The 15,441-nt window shown below is 43.6% G+C and overlaps 1 protein-coding gene across 5 annotated transcripts in view; it reads right to left on the bottom strand.

The window, feature by feature from the left end:
• Positions 1 to 487: 487 nt before the first annotated feature.
• Positions 488 to 15,441, bottom strand: part of CWC27 (CWC27 spliceosome associated cyclophilin) — a 142,452-nt gene continuing 127,498 nt past the window's right edge. For 3 of the 5 annotated variants that reach the window (XM_066615883.1, XM_066615884.1, XM_066615887.1), the window contains exon 14: positions 489 to 955. In XM_066615883.1, the coding sequence (XP_066471980.1) occupies positions 793 to 955 (163 nt within the window). In that variant the 3' untranslated portion in view covers positions 489 to 792. Of the gene's footprint in view, positions 956 to 15,441 lie in introns of all 5 variants that reach the window. The other 2 variants (XM_066615882.1, XM_066615886.1) reach the window with 2 other exon arrangements.

Below are 15,441 nucleotides of genomic sequence, written 5' to 3'. Positions count from 1 at the left end.
TGAGGAGTAGTGGCTGCCAAATGTACTGATAGCTCCTTGAAGCTGGGGAAAGCAAAAATGTGCTTCTCCACAGTTCCAAAGGGAAAGGGGTGTTTGGCAGTCTTCCCCCAGGTGTATGGTTTAAAATTTTTTAACCTCAGTGTTGCATCAGTGATGTAAATCAGAAGAAGAAGATGGACAGTTGCCCTACACTTCTATGAGTCCATTATAGAAGGTTATTATTGTTAATGTAACTTACTTCCAAGCAAGTGTACTTAGGAGCAGACTTACAGTCTAAAATAGGCTGTAATCCAAAACATATTTTGTATGTTCAACACCATGGGACCTCAGTGACTTGCCTTTTAAGCAAAGGACAGACAAACTGAGCATTTTGCATAATAAATTGGGAATTATTAACAAAATAGTGATGACAACAATCTTGCTGTCTTACACTGACAAACCCTTTTGTTCAATAACTAACTGGAAGAGTTAACTTGCACTATGCTGGGGGTGGGAACTGTAAATATAGGGCCCTCTGTGGTAACAATGCAAATACATCAAAATGAATAGAAAATGAACTATTTTTTATTTACAGTAATTGCTAAAAATGGTTTTGAAGGACTTTACTGAGAACACATGCTTATTTTACATCAGAATTCACAAAACCAAGGAGACAGTACTGGTTCCAAATTAGACACCAGATTCCTTTTCACACCTTGTAAGTGATACATTCTGGGCGGCAGTGACTGCAGAGCCAGAACATTTGTGCAGTCGTTTTCCCAGTGGCTATCTCTGGCTATCTTTACAGTCATTTCATCTCCGTGCCTTTTTTTCCCTCAGAATCTTTTTGCTTTCTTCTCTCCTCCTCTTATTAACTGGGTTCCGAGGATCATAAATTTCAAAAGTGTCCTCATCTGGTACACTTGCATCTTTCACCTTTCTGGTTTTATCTTCAAAATGAAGGACATGTGACATCCTGGTAAGAAAAAGAAAGACAGTCAGGTTGGTTGGCCAGGCTGACCTGAGATCGTTCACTTAGATTAGGCCCAAGCAATGTTTTTAACATGACTACTACAGCAGGCAGTAATTTACTTGTTTGAAAATTTTTTGTATTCTTTTTTTCAACTGCACTGGTTTGTCAAGTGGTTCACACAGAGTCAAATGTATAGGTAGGTGGTATTGTTATTTCTTTCAAACTCACAGCCCAGTTCTATCCTCAAGATACAGCAGCATATGTCCGTGTATGCCAGCGTAATGCCAGCCCCACTGACACAAAAGCCTGCTGATTGACAGATGTGTAGTGACCACAGGGCACCACTGGAAAAACACTGCACCAATGTAGCTTGAACGGTGGCACAACTCCACTGGTGGAGAGGTCAAAGTTGGGACATAACATGGAAGGGACAAGCAGGGTAGAGGGGCTCAACAGGATTGGGCTATTTGTCTCTATATTAAATGTCACAGCACTGAAGCTCTGAACATCAAGACACTGAGAGCTCAATCCTATGGGCTCTGAGTGCTGGTGCTGAGCTTCAGCTCTGGTGTTGGGTGTTGCAAATGTGCCATAAGGCATGTCCATGACACCTGAAGTGTAAGGAGAGCCTGGCCAGTGTCAGCTGACGCTGGGCCCAGCACCAGACAACGCTGCTCAGAGCACAGTAAGAGGGCCTTGGGGTGAGGTGGGGGGAGGAACTGGGGCAGGAGGGGTTGGGACTGCCAGAGCCCTACTCCGTTATATCCTGTCCTCCGTGTCAGGATAGCTGGTGCAGACTTGAGAAGCATCATTGCGGGGCCTGGGGCTTCCCCTGAGGAAGCTCAGCTGAGCTGAGCAGAGCAGCTGCAACCAGCTCTCTCCCCCCCCATGCCTGGCGACGCCCCTGGAGGCTAGCCACGCCTCACTAGGGAAGCCCGATGCACAGATTGAATACCTCAGCTTTACACTAATAACAGGACTAAGAATTTTAAATCAAGTTTTTGCCCTATTAAGAAATAAAACACTTCCCCACATTACAATATGCTGAACTGGATGTGATTTTACTTCATGCCTGTAGGATTAATACTTTTCACCAGAAACTTAGGTGAAAAGTCCACTTCTAGTTTTCCCCTCTGAAGAGAGGAGTTTGCATTTCTTTTTAGCAGCCAGTTCTTAATTTGTAAATATGGGTTTGTTTGGTTTTTGAATGAACACATGACAAAGCTGGTCTTCTATGGGGCTTCTGTGTAAGAGAAAATTATTATACGAATGTAACTTATTATATGAATGTATTATACAAATGTAACTGAAAATTATTATACGAATGTAATTATACTGAATGTAACGAATGTAACTGATGTTTCAGTATATTCTGAAACACCAGAAAAATAAAGCATCTGCAGTGTTGGATAGTATATAGTTGTTAACATTTTTTCTTATACCCCTAACCCTATTATAAGAAGAATAATATTGATTAGAACAACCATTACTTATCTATCTTGCACAAAACACAATACAAACAGTTGGTTCTGACATCAGGCTGAGGGTCCGGAATAGAAATAGCCTTGGTTTCCCTGACCTATATTGCAAGGGTGGCCAAACTCAAACTAATCCAGAATATGGAAGCCCAGCATCTCTCGGAAGCCAAGTGAAAGGCTTATACTTATGAACTTTGTATGTTACCTGTTTCCATGTGAAATTCAAATGCAAGGTGCTGTTACCATCAATAATATATTTTTCCCTAAAAATAGTGGTGGCCCCTGTTTTGAAACCTGATAATTCTTTTTATTATTCTGTTGTAAATCACTTTGAAAGCCTTTCATTAGAAAAGCAGCTTATACTTTGTTTATATTTAAATGGACATCTTCAGAGCTTTGAAGCCTGACTGTGCATGTTTACTCAGAAACACTATGTTCAACACACTTACTCCCAAGTAAGTTTGCTTTAGTAAAAGAAAGGAAGAGGGAAGAACATACATCAGATAATGTAACAACACATTTCTCATTTACTTCAGTGTGATAAATACAGTACAGACTATTACAAAATGCTTCATGTGTCTTTCACCCTGCTTAAATGGCTTTTTCTGAGGAAGAGAAAGGGGCCTGAACAACAGACTTGTTGTGATTCCCAGCACAATAAATTCCTGACCCGTGCGCCTGCATAAATCACTAATTGTAACAAACTGAAAGCATGCCTAACTTTTACAGTCTCCTATGAGAATACACATCCAGACTTACTACAGAGATGTTTCCAGTACATAAAGCCCTGATTTTATTTTTTTCAAATACAGCAGAAGCCTGAAAATGCATGTTGTTGATCACATCTAATGTCCAGCAACAAGGTTACTTGTTGCTGAACGTTAGATGTTGCATTCTTTCTTTTGGTCTACAGTTGCCACATATTGGATCACTCTGTCAAGATCACAAACAGCTAAGAAAGAAAAGTGGTAATGATATTAGTCAATTCAGTCTAAATTATAGGAATACCATGTGTAAAACAATAGAATAATCTTGAGTATCTTGGTATGGATTCCTGAGGAGGAAAAAAGCACATGATAATGCTGCTAAACTATTCAAACTGACATGTGATTTATCAACTCACCATGAGGTGGGTGTATTGTCTAGACCACATCTAACCATTTCCTGGGTTGTCTATCAATTTCCACAGTTTTCAACGTAGCGTTACCCTGTCTGTACAATTTGTGTGCCATCAGTGTGCTGACAGTTCCACTTCATCTTCTGAAGTTCCATAACTTTGAGTTGGCCTACTGGGAAACTTGTACTTATCTCCAGAACTTATAAGGGCAGAATGTTAAATAACCAGATATGGAATATTTATTCTTTTGTTATTTTAAACACACAGTACATACAGGTTGCTTAAGGCTTCTATCACTGATATAACTGCTGGAGGTTTTGGAGGCAAAGCAAAATTTTGATCTAAGCATAAGAACATAAGACTAGCCCCGCTGGATCAGGCCATAGGCCCATCTAGTCCAGCTTCCTGTATCTCACAGCGGCCCACCAAATGCCTCAGGGAGCACACAAGACAACAAGAGACCTGCATCCTGGTGCCCTCCCTTGCATCTGGCATTCTGACATAACCCATTTCTAAAATCAGGAGGTTGCATGTACACATCATGGGTTGTAACCCATAATGAATTTTTCCTCCAGAAACTTCTCCAATCCCCTTTTAAAGGCATTTAGGCCAGATGCCATCACCACATGCTGTGGCAAGGAGTTCCACAGACCAACTACAGGCTGAGTAAAGAAATATTTTCTTTTGTCTGTCCTAACTCTCCCAACACTCAGTTTTAGTGGATGTCCCCTGGTTCTGGTGTTGTGTGAGAGGGTAAAGAGCATCTCTCTATCCACTCTGTCCATTCCCTGCATAATTTTTTATGTCTCAGTCATGTCCCCCCTCAGGCCCCCCCTCAGGCCTCCCCCTCAGTCATGTCCCCCCTTCAGCCTCCTTTCTAGGCTGAAGAGGCCCGAATGCTGTAGCCTTTTCTCATAAGGAAGATGCCCCAGCCCAGTAATCAACTTAGGGCGCAATCCTAACCCCTTATGTTAGTGCTTTCCAGCACTGACATAAGGGCAATGCAGCTCTGAGGTAAGGGAACAAATATTCCCTTACTTTGAGGAGGCCTCCATGAGTGACACCCAACTGCAGGATGCAGCACATGTCCCATTGGCACTACTATGCCAGTGCTGGAAAGTACTGACATAAGGGGTTAGGACTGTGCCCATAGTTGCTCTCTTTTGCACCTTTTCCATTTCCACTATGTCCTTTTTGAGATGTGGCGACCAGAACTGGACACAATACTCCAGGGGTGGCCTTACCATCGATTTGTACAACAGCATTATAATATTAGCCATTTTGTTCTCAATATCTTTTCTAATGATCCCAAGCATAGAATTGGCCTTCTTTACTGCTGCCGCACATTGGGTTGACACTTTCATCGAGCTGTCCACCATTACCCGAGATACCTCTCCTGATCTGTTGCAGACAGCTCAGAACCCATCAGCCTAGATGTGGTTTTCATTTTTTGCCCCAATGTACATGACTTTACACTTACTTACACTGAAATGCATCTGCCATTTTGCTGCCCATTCTGCCAGTTTGGAGAGATCCTTCTGGAGCTCCTCACAGTCACTTCTGGTCTTCACCACTCGGAAAAGTTTGGTGTCGCCTGCAAACATAGCCACCTCACAGCTCACCCCTGTCTCCAGGTCATTTATGAAGAGGTTGAAAAGCACCGGTCCCAGGACAGATCCTTGGGGCACACAGCTTTTCACCTCTCTCTGTTGTGAAAATTGCCCACTGACACCCACTCTCTGTTTTTCAACCAGTTCCCAATCCATGAGCGGACCTGCCCTCTGATTCCCTGACTGTGGAGTTTTTTCAGTAGCCTTTGGTGAGGGATTGTGTCAAATGCCTTCTGAAAGTCCAGATATATAATGTCCATGGGTTCTCCCACATGCACATGCCTGTTGACCTTTTCAAAGAATTCTAAACGGTTTGTGAGACAAGACTGACCCTTACAGAAGCCAGGCTGATTCTCCTTCAGCAAAGTTTGTTTGTCGATGTGTTTTGATCGTCTGTCTTTGATGAGGCATTCCACCATCTTACCTGGGATAGATGTTAGGCTGGCTGGCCTATAGTTTCCCAGGTTCCCTCTCCTTCCCTTTTTAAAGATTGGTGTGACATTTGCTATCCTCCAATCCTCTGGCACTGTGGCTGTTTTGAGGGACAAGTTGCATATTTTAGTCAAGAGATCAGCAACTTCATTCTTCAATTCCTTAATAACTCTAGGGTGGATGCCATCAGGGCCCAGTGGCTTACTGATCTTTAATTTGTCAATGAGGTCTGAAACATCTTCTCTTTTAACCTCTATCTGACTTAAAAGCATATTTATAACCATAATTTATAGTATATCTTTACTAATGGTCTTTTGGGTTCTGCCTGAACTTTAAGTATAAATTGAATGAAAAAACAGAAGTTCAATGTAATTCTGCATATCCAACCTACTTACAGATAACTTACCTGTTTTTTGGTGGTATTCTTGGGTTCCAAACCATGGGGGAGAGCCCACCTGGACCCTCTGAACGTGCTCGGAGGGTGTTCCGAGGCCCTCAGCACATCTGCCCACTGCCTCTGTGGTCCTCAGAATGCCCATTTTGGGCAAAAAAATGCAACTTCTGGTTTTTTGTGGAAACCAGAAGTGACATTTATATGCCTTCAAAGGGAGCTGCGCTGCAGCTGAGATTTGGTACACTGGGTGGCAGGGGGCGCTGCTGGACCTGGCTGGGCCTGCTTTTTGAGATGGCAGCTGTGGAGGGTCCAGGAGGGAGGGTCCTTCCTGGGCACAGACAGCGTTCATATTGCCTGGGGGCCAGTTGGGGGGCACTGCTCATGCTTGCCTGAAGGAAGCTGCTGGAGTGCCCTGGCTGGGCGTTTGATAGCCCCTCCCCTTCCAGCCAGGAGTTTGGCCCGATATCTTGAGTGATCTCAGCCCTCTGGCTGGCCCACTCTCCCACGGCACCAGCCACACTATGGACAAAGCGGCTGGTTAGCAGCCAACTTAGTCAGTGCCCCGCCCCGTGAGCATGTACCCAGCACTAAGGACTGGCGCCATGGCTTTGGGGTGGCCAGCTCCACCGATCCCTCTAGTCCGCGGCTGCTCTAGGGGCTCCCAAGACTGTGGGCACATACTTCCCAGTCTGCTGGAGACCCCTGGCACGGCAGTCAGCTCTCCCCCTTACTCCTCCCATGCGCCCCTCCTCCAGTGGGGAGCGTCATCATGGGCCCTGCCTGGGGTGACAGGCTTTAAAACACATTCTGAGGGCTGTGGAAGCCCTCAGTGGAAACAAAACCCCAGCGGATACCAAGGGCCAACCGGTATACTATCCAAGAGCAGGGCACTTATGTGCTCAGATGGACCCTAATGGATGGACACAGCGGCAGGAAACAGGGCTATTCTTCCATTAAAAGAATCTATTGGTTTCCTTTCTGAAATTTCTCTAAATTGGGGGGCAAGAAGCAGATGATTCCTTCCTTGGTCACCTAATTTTGAGATATTTCAGAAGAGAAACCACCAAAGCCATAATGACAGGGTCAGTTTGAGAATATGAGTGTCCCTCCTCCAGGATATCATCACTGCAAAACTTTCTGGCACTTTCTGGGGCCAAGAAGTGGTGAAATCTTGGCCAACAGATTTCTCTACTGCCACTATAAAGATTGTCTACCACTGAGGAACAAACGTTTTTGCACCATCCTCTTTTGCATGGCCTGAAAGTACATTAAAGTTGAAGGCACGGACACGAGTTTTGCCTAAACAAACTGATGCATGCACAAAACAAAGGGTGGTTCAAATCTGCCCCTTGTGCAATGCCAGAATAAACATCACAGGGCAAACAGATCATGAAGAAAACCTACAAATCACTTCCATATTTAAAATCAAATTAGTTTAACATGATTAATCATATTGCAAAGTACACCAAAGACATGACTATTGTAAATAATCACCACTGTATTTTATATGGTATGTCGGGTTCACCCTGTCAGTATAGTTGAAAGAGGAAACAGCTGGCTTTTTAAACTTTCTGACAGCTGCTGCAGTTATTTCCAAAGACACATTAAAAGGATTTCCAAGCTTTGACTTTCAAAGCTTTATTTGTTAGGTAGAGCCTAACTATGTTAAAGGAACTTCTACTTCTTTGGCTCTAACATTCCAGTTCTACAATGCATTACTTTCTTAAAAGTTCTGAACATGACTGGCAGCCCAAATTCTATACACCTACTCTCAGGACTGAATTGTGTTTATTTCAGATGGACATATTTTTCATGAAGGATTAGAGAAAGGGTGGCAGTTCAAAAACCTCTTAACAGTGCAAGCCGATGCATGTCTACTAATAAGTAAGTCTCACTGAGTTCAATGGGACTTACTCCCAAGTAGATGCATACAGGATCACAGCCTTAGCTTTGGAAAGGGATTTAATTGTAAGCAAGCGTGTTTAGTGCCACTAAAAGGGTATTAAACTAAATAAATTCTGCAGAACTTTCATAGAAATCACAGTGGGATTTGTGTTTCACATGGTGAAACTGTCAGACCTCAAGGTTGTCAGTTCTGGGACCTGGAGAGGCTGGCTGCCCATTCAAGTGAGCCAGAAGCATGTGCATGGTTGAAAGCAGTTAAAGGTCAACTTTCAGAGGAGCCAGAGGTAGGTTGTTACCAAAAGGGCTGTTTTGTTTAGGGGGAATTATTACACTACCCTTTTAGAACCTCAGGATCGCAGGCTGGATAACAAGACGGCGTAATGCAGAGAAATTCCCTTTTTAGCTTAAAGAGGAGACTGGAAGGAAGATAACTTTTAATAAAAGATTATAGTTTTATTACAAAAGCACAAAGGTAAACATAATGGAAAAAGTGGTAAGTATATGTTCCTTGGTCCTAGTACTTGAATCCAATGTACCTAGCTTTCAAGGTGGTTGTGTGTGGAGAGTATTTGGTGCATCCAAGGAAATCAGAAAAAGGGAAGGTTGTAGGGAAGGATTTTAGGGGTCCCTGGTCTGCCAAACCCAGTTGCTAACTAATGATGGGGAGAGAAGGGGAGAAAAAAAGGGGGGAGAAGGGAAAAAGTTCCAGACGCAAGATAGTTACCTGTCTTGTAGAGCAGTTGGATGGGGGGGGGAGAGTCCTGTGGAGGACCCTCTGACACAATACAGATGTGTTGGTCCTTGGAAGGGGCAGCCAGAGAGAGAGATGTGGGCTGAAGCCCTCTCTTAAAAAGGGGTTTTCTGACTCTGCTGAGCTGAATGGTAACTTCCTTACCACCATCCAGCAGGGTAAACATTGAAAAGATCAGGATGTCCCTTATCAGCAAAATTCAATGGGGTCTAAAGGCTGGCTTCCTAACTGGGGGAACTTAAACAATATATTGAATGGGCAACCCAGGAAGGCAGTTCAATTAAGCAGTGATTGAGTTAAACAATACAATGAATACAGTAATGTAGGAGACTGGGTTAAAACAATCTTCCTATAATATGTGAATTTGGTAACCATGAGCTTGTGACTTGACCAGAGTTTTTTGGAAAAGTGTGCTGGGAGAAGTGTGGCCTGCATGAAGTTTTAGTACCATAACCAGATATAAAATCACAGCTAAGGAAAAAGGGGATTTTCACGTAACAAGGTATGTGACCAAAGTCAGACACAGCAAACAGGAAAAAGAAGCAGGAGTTTAGCAGAATACGCTGGAGATGGTTCAGGCTGAAGCTGGCACTTTATAGGTACTGCAACCTAGATGGTGACCTTGATGCGCAGAGATTAGTCTACAAAATTTGTAGTAAGAGCAGTGCTGGTGGTGCACGAGGCAAGCTGCTGGGAGCCCTGGCTCAAGACACACAGCTGCTGTCCCTACTAGCTGTCATGCAAGCTAGTAATGCTAGCTATAAGGTGTGAAACTTGGGGAGGGGTGCATGCACACCTGTGTGTGGCTGTGCCTGTCCTGTCGAGCAGCTCTCAGTTTAAAACTGATTAAATAAAGGGTTTGGTGTACATGCATCTCTGAACTGCAGCCTGCCAAGTGCCATGGGTATCAAATCAGGAGCCTTATGGATCAGACACACAAGGGCTTCTGGTGAGATGAAGAAACTGCAGGCTGTTTATGCTGGGATACTGGGTACTAGATTCCAGAATCTAGCTAGTCCTTGGCAAGTAATCCCAGCAAGTCAATCCTATGCCAATACCCAATGCACTTCCTTCAATCTGAGCAAGTCCTCACTGAAGACACCCATAAGACTATCTGTCTACATCTCCAGGCACAATGACTGGCTGTTGGTTACTTGATCTCTTGGCTCTAGGACTAGGTATTAGCCAGCACTTATACATGAGCACCTGACATAGCCATTACGGCATGTGTGTGAACATAAAAGGTAGGGTTGTAATGCACCATTGACTGAAAAAATTCTAATCAACTAGGTATGTGCTGCTGATCAATCTGGCAGCAGATTGTAATATAGACAGATATCCAGGCACATATTTTATAACAACTGTAGATAGTAAGTGACCTTGAAAGAGGCATTCTGTCTTTTCTTTCATACAGAATGGACTGCCTCTTCTAAGAGGATGTCTCCTATGCCACATGTGTGCATCTTTTTTTTAAAAAAAAAGGTATGTGTCTTTCTTCAAAGCTATTGTTTGTTCCATATAAAAATTTCATCAATCAACAAAATCATATAATTCACTATGATTTCTTCAATTGTACGGCAGCCTAGTAGAAACAGAAATGACTTGTTTGCTCTAGAATGCCTTCAACCTGCCCTCTACGAGAGGTGTAAAAGCAGGCAAGTATGCATTCCAGCAAATACTGTAAATCACAATGCTTGAAAAGTAGGACTACAAGCAGCACAGAAAATATTGCAACACTTTTGCACCATTTGCCCTAGAATGGTTGCACACCAAACAGGCAGGCAGACAAAACAGACAAGTGAATCCACAGATCAAAGCAAAGAAGGTCTCCTTCCCCAGGAAAGGAAGTGTTAGCTGTTCTGGAAGAATGAACTCACTGGCACTCTTTTCATTTCCAGCAGAGGAGCGAGTGGCACAGGAAGGGGAGAGACAGATGAAAAACAGAAGAGGCCAAAAAGAAAAATAAACAGAGGAGGAAGTGTAAAGAATGAAGAGGACAGAAGGAGCAAAGAAAGAGACAAAAAAAGAGAGCAAACTGCATGAGAGACGCGCGGGGGGGGGGGGGGGAGAGAGAAAAAAGTTTCTGGGAGGAAAATAAAGAATGAAATCCCAAAATAAGTACAGCCGTCAAACCAGGCAAGCAACAGGCTGATCCTGTGCAATGAAATGTGCGCCTAAGTCCTGAGATGCCAAGTGGACTTAGATGCATCTAAATGTTGCATAGGATCAGGGTGTAAATGGTATCAAAAACAGTCACAAGGATGTGGAAAGTTGGTATCATCAGGAAGGAAATGCCACAAATTACTACACAAAAAGTCAGCCTTCTTAATCACATCCTTCATATCTCTCCATTTACCTGCTCTTTTCACTTCCAACAAGTGCCTTTTTTCTGTTGAATGTATTAGTAGCTTTGGGTTGAGCTCTTATACAAATTAATCTGAGAAAGACTGTTACTACCTTGGTTGCTAGTACCCATGCTTGATGTTTGGACTGAACCAGGTTCCTGTTTGCCACTTCCTTTACTCATGTAGCAAATAAGATTATAGCATTGGGCCCAGAATGTTTTCTGGTGCAATTTGGCAATGCAAGTCATATTCGCCTCCATTCCTCTCTCTCTGTTTTTAAGTGAAGTTGGGCTTGCTTGGGGTGAAGTTGGGCTTGCTCACTTAAACAAATGAAGGCTTTTGTAGTGCCAGTACTTGGTGGGCTGCATTTGTAATCTTCAAGAAAAAGATTTGCAAATCTTACAATGTACAGTACTTTAGAAACTGAGTGGGGTATTTAATTAATCTTAAGGGAGGGAGACTTTGGTACAAAACCAAAATTGTGATAAAAAGGCTAATTAGCCGGGGGAATGGAAGACAGATGGATGTACTGTCTTGAAAGCCCAAACAATAAAACTAATTACTGAAGAGAATTCATAAACAAATCCATCGAGATTTAAATGAGGTCCCGGCAAGGTAACAAATCTTCTTAATTCTGAAGCAATGGGAAGAGATAAACAAATTCTTGATTAACAAATGTATTAGAATATTTCACTGTAATTGCTTGTGGGCTATAATAGAGGTAACATGCATCACAGCCCCTGGACAGAATCACCTCTGTTTCTAGAAGATGCCTCTTAGTCAAGGAGACAACAATTCAGGGGCTCCATTCACTAGACAAAGAAAGAATTTAACTCACCCTTGATGGTTTTGTGCTATCCATGTGAATTCAACATGTAGGTTAAATTGGGAACATTCAAGTTTGCCCAGAAGGGCTCTGATTAATTACAGAAGCAACTGACCTTGGAAAGCATCAGAATATGAAGATTGTCCGCTGACTCTCCTGAAACAGGTGCCCTTTCTAGGTTCTTGACAATGTTCCCACTGCATGGGAAGCCAGTCAACAATGGCTCTCAGCAGCACAAAGCAACAATTACTGGGTGCTCCTAATGAGAGGCAGCTTTGAAGATCAGATATTTTGCATTGTTACTGGCCCAGTTAATGAATGACCCCTTGGTACTATTTCCCCTCAAGCCAAAAATGCCGCGGACTTGGAACAAACATTTCAAGCCTTTTGAAGACTTGGGCCAGAAGGATCATTCAGTGGTCCCACTTCCTTCCCTCCATCCTGTTTGGCTACATTTGTCAAGTTTGAAAGGTCAGTAGGACAGGAGCAGAGTCTTTACAGAACAAAAAGCACCCCATTACACAAAAGCAATAATAAAAACAGAGACAATTCAGGAAATAAATAAATATTCGGATACACAGAATAGAAACAAAAATGCAGAAATGAAACAAATGCTGAAGACCTTACCTAAAAACATAAGTCCCAGAAAGGAGAACTAAGAAAAGAAAATCCATTCTCCAAACACATATATAACCATGGTTCACCGGGAGTTTCCTCTCTCCAGGACAGGTAAGATTTAAGTGCCAGAAATAGTCAATTTCACTATGTTAAGCTGTTTGATAACCATATCGAGGATATTGTTCTCACCTAAGTGGAGCACTAGTGGCTACGTTTGGACATGCAATTCTGGAAAGAATAAGGTAACCAAAGGCGCAATCCAAACCTGCGCTGTAGCAGGCAAGCCAGGAGGCTTGTGCTGCATCCAACGCAACTTCGTTGGCTGCAGTGGCTCAGCCAGGGGCAAGGGGAAGCTCTTCCCCTTATCCCTGGGTAAGGGCTGCGCGCCCAAATGGGTCTCCTCGGACCTGCGCCACTTCTGGATGTGGTGCAAGTTTGAGAAGAGTGGAGCAGCTTGAAGCCGCTCCATTCTCCCCGGGGACAGGGGTTGGGATCCAGCATAACCATCGGGTCCCAGCCCCAACCCTGGCTGCCCATCACCCGCCCTCCCGCTGCCCAGAAACACCCCCTCCCGCCTCCTCCCCGCCCCCCACGCCTACCTTTGCCGCTTGTGTTGGCGCGGGTGTGCTGGCACAAGCGGTGGGGAGGAAGCCGCTGTGGAGGCTTCCACCGGTCTCTGTGTGTTGGCACATCTGGATGCGCCGATGCAGCTTCCTCCCATGGAGGCGCAAACATGCTTTATGGCACATTTGCGACCCTCCAGGGCTCCTATGCTGCCATAACTGCAGGTTAGGATTGCGCCCCAAGTCTTCATCATATGAATATCGCTGCCACCAGCCTACCTAGAACCCCTTTAGAACAACAAACTGCAGATAAATAGGATAGTGGAAAAGAAGTACCCCTCAATTGCACTAGAGTTGTGTTTCCATCTAATCATGTAATAACCTTGATCACTGCAATATGGTAAGCCAGTAATTAGAAAAGACCTCAATGAATGGAATCAAAATTTGTGAATTCCCAGGCAAAATGGGAAGTATGTTTGAAAGTGTTTTTAAAAAATCAGGCAATGGTTAATTAAATTAACTAATTAACTAAATGTTTATGCTAATTAAAACATACCCAAGCAGATAGAAAATACATTGAAGGGGCAGTTCATTAGAATAAGAATTTTGGGCTAAGATTTGCAATCCATACATTGCTATATATTAGATAGAAAGGCAAGGTACAAATCTTTAAAATACAGTCAGCCCCTCTTTATCTGTGAAGGGCAGAATTGCAACCTTCTTGTTATCTGTGCCTCTGTTCTTGTTATCTGCTAAGCAGAGACCTTCCAGAAACTGCAGAGTCCTTCAGATTGTCACCTGTAACCAGTATGGACCACTTTAAAATGACTGGTGGAAGTTTAGACCAGTCCATACAAAGGGGTCTACACCTGTTGTGGATGTCATTTGGAAGGTCCCTGAAGCCTCTGGAAGATCACTGCAGCATTCAGGTATATATTGGCAACTCCTGCTGCACTCTGCTGGCTTCCTGAGGGTCTCTGCTGGATTTGTCTGATGGCAGGGAAGGTACCCCTTCCCCCCATGGTACCCCTTGTACCTAACCCCTTGGATCCCATAGGATCAATGGTTCATTATTTGCAAATTTGCTATGTGCAAGGGTTTCCAGGAACCTAATTCTAGCAGATAATGAGAACTGTAAATACACTGAATAAAGCACTACAGTTCCTTCAGCCTCTTACTAGCAAGCCAGTTTCAATACTGAATCAGCAACCTTTCTAAGCAAAGCGTCCAGATGTTCAGAGAGGATATCATAACGTCATCGCCAAACTTGTGGGCTGCTGAGCACCCAGAGATGGCCTGTGTAGAGCTCGGCTTGGGAGGCCAAGTGTCCTGCCCAGTTTGCAGCTTGCCAGGCAGGGCATGACAGAACTTCCTGCCCAGGCTCCACAAGCCTAGACAGGAGGCTCTGCCATGCCCTATGTGGCACATGGCAAAATGGACAGGAGACTTTGCTTCCCAGGCTCCATGCAGGCCAGATGACCTTGTGTGGCAGGCCAGACCCAGCTCTAAACTGACCCTAGATCTAAACGTGATTTGTTAACTAACTATAGGTTGAACAAACCACAGTTCTTCAAGTTCAGATGTAATGAGGAACTGTGGTTAGTTCAAAAATGGAAGGGAAGCAGAAGCTTTTAGACTTTCCCTTTATGGATGGAGCAGGCTCATTCCTTTAACAAAGGAAAGATTTAGTCCTGGTGTCAAGTTTTAAAGAAAACAAACAAAAAGAGGCATGGAAATCTGACCTCACAATGCTATTAAATTTCTCATCTATCCTGGCACAGGCCCCAAGACTGTTTAAGAAGTTAGACTCAATATCCCAGAGTCACAAGATTACACAACAAATCATGAGGATGCCTCAAAACTACCTGCAGGATTGAAAGCAGAAACATACATCTGTTTCAGTGTATTCTTACAAGTTTTCACAGACCAGAGAGATGGTCTTCTTAAGCCCTTAGTGCTGAGGAACAGAATCACTAATGGTGGTGATCAATATCTTTCCTGACAGGAAGGAAGATTCTGAGAGGTGCAGAACAGGGATTTTTCACCAGGACTTTGAAGGGTTGTGGGTAGATGCATGCTGGCTAGCAGGACTTGTATCTTGCTTAAGACAAGTACTGTACTTAGTTTGTAAGTTGATGAATTAGTGGTCAGCTTGACCAGGGTGGGCAGAAGGTCACTACATAGCTATGAGTAGACAGTAATCTAATTTTCTGTCCCTCTCCTTCCCCCTCCCCCACACATTTTGGTGGTCTGACTATTTTTCTTGTGTCATTCTGTTTCCAGGAGCTCAGTTTCAAATCCCAATCCAGCTTTGCTTGGAACATGTGCAGAATAAACTGGGTGCAATGATGATTTTTTGTGTTACTGTGTGTAAAAAGAACCAAACAATAAAATTGTGCAAGTTGCCACTTTGCAACTGGCTCTGCTCCTCCAAGCCTCCATTGAGTGGC

Source organism: Tiliqua scincoides, chromosome 2 (genome assembly GCF_035046505.1).
Source record: "Tiliqua scincoides isolate rTilSci1 chromosome 2, rTilSci1.hap2, whole genome shotgun sequence".
NCBI lineage: Eukaryota > Metazoa > Chordata > Lepidosauria > Squamata > Scincidae > Tiliqua > Tiliqua scincoides.
This window is presented reverse-complemented; position numbering and strand designations above follow the sequence as displayed.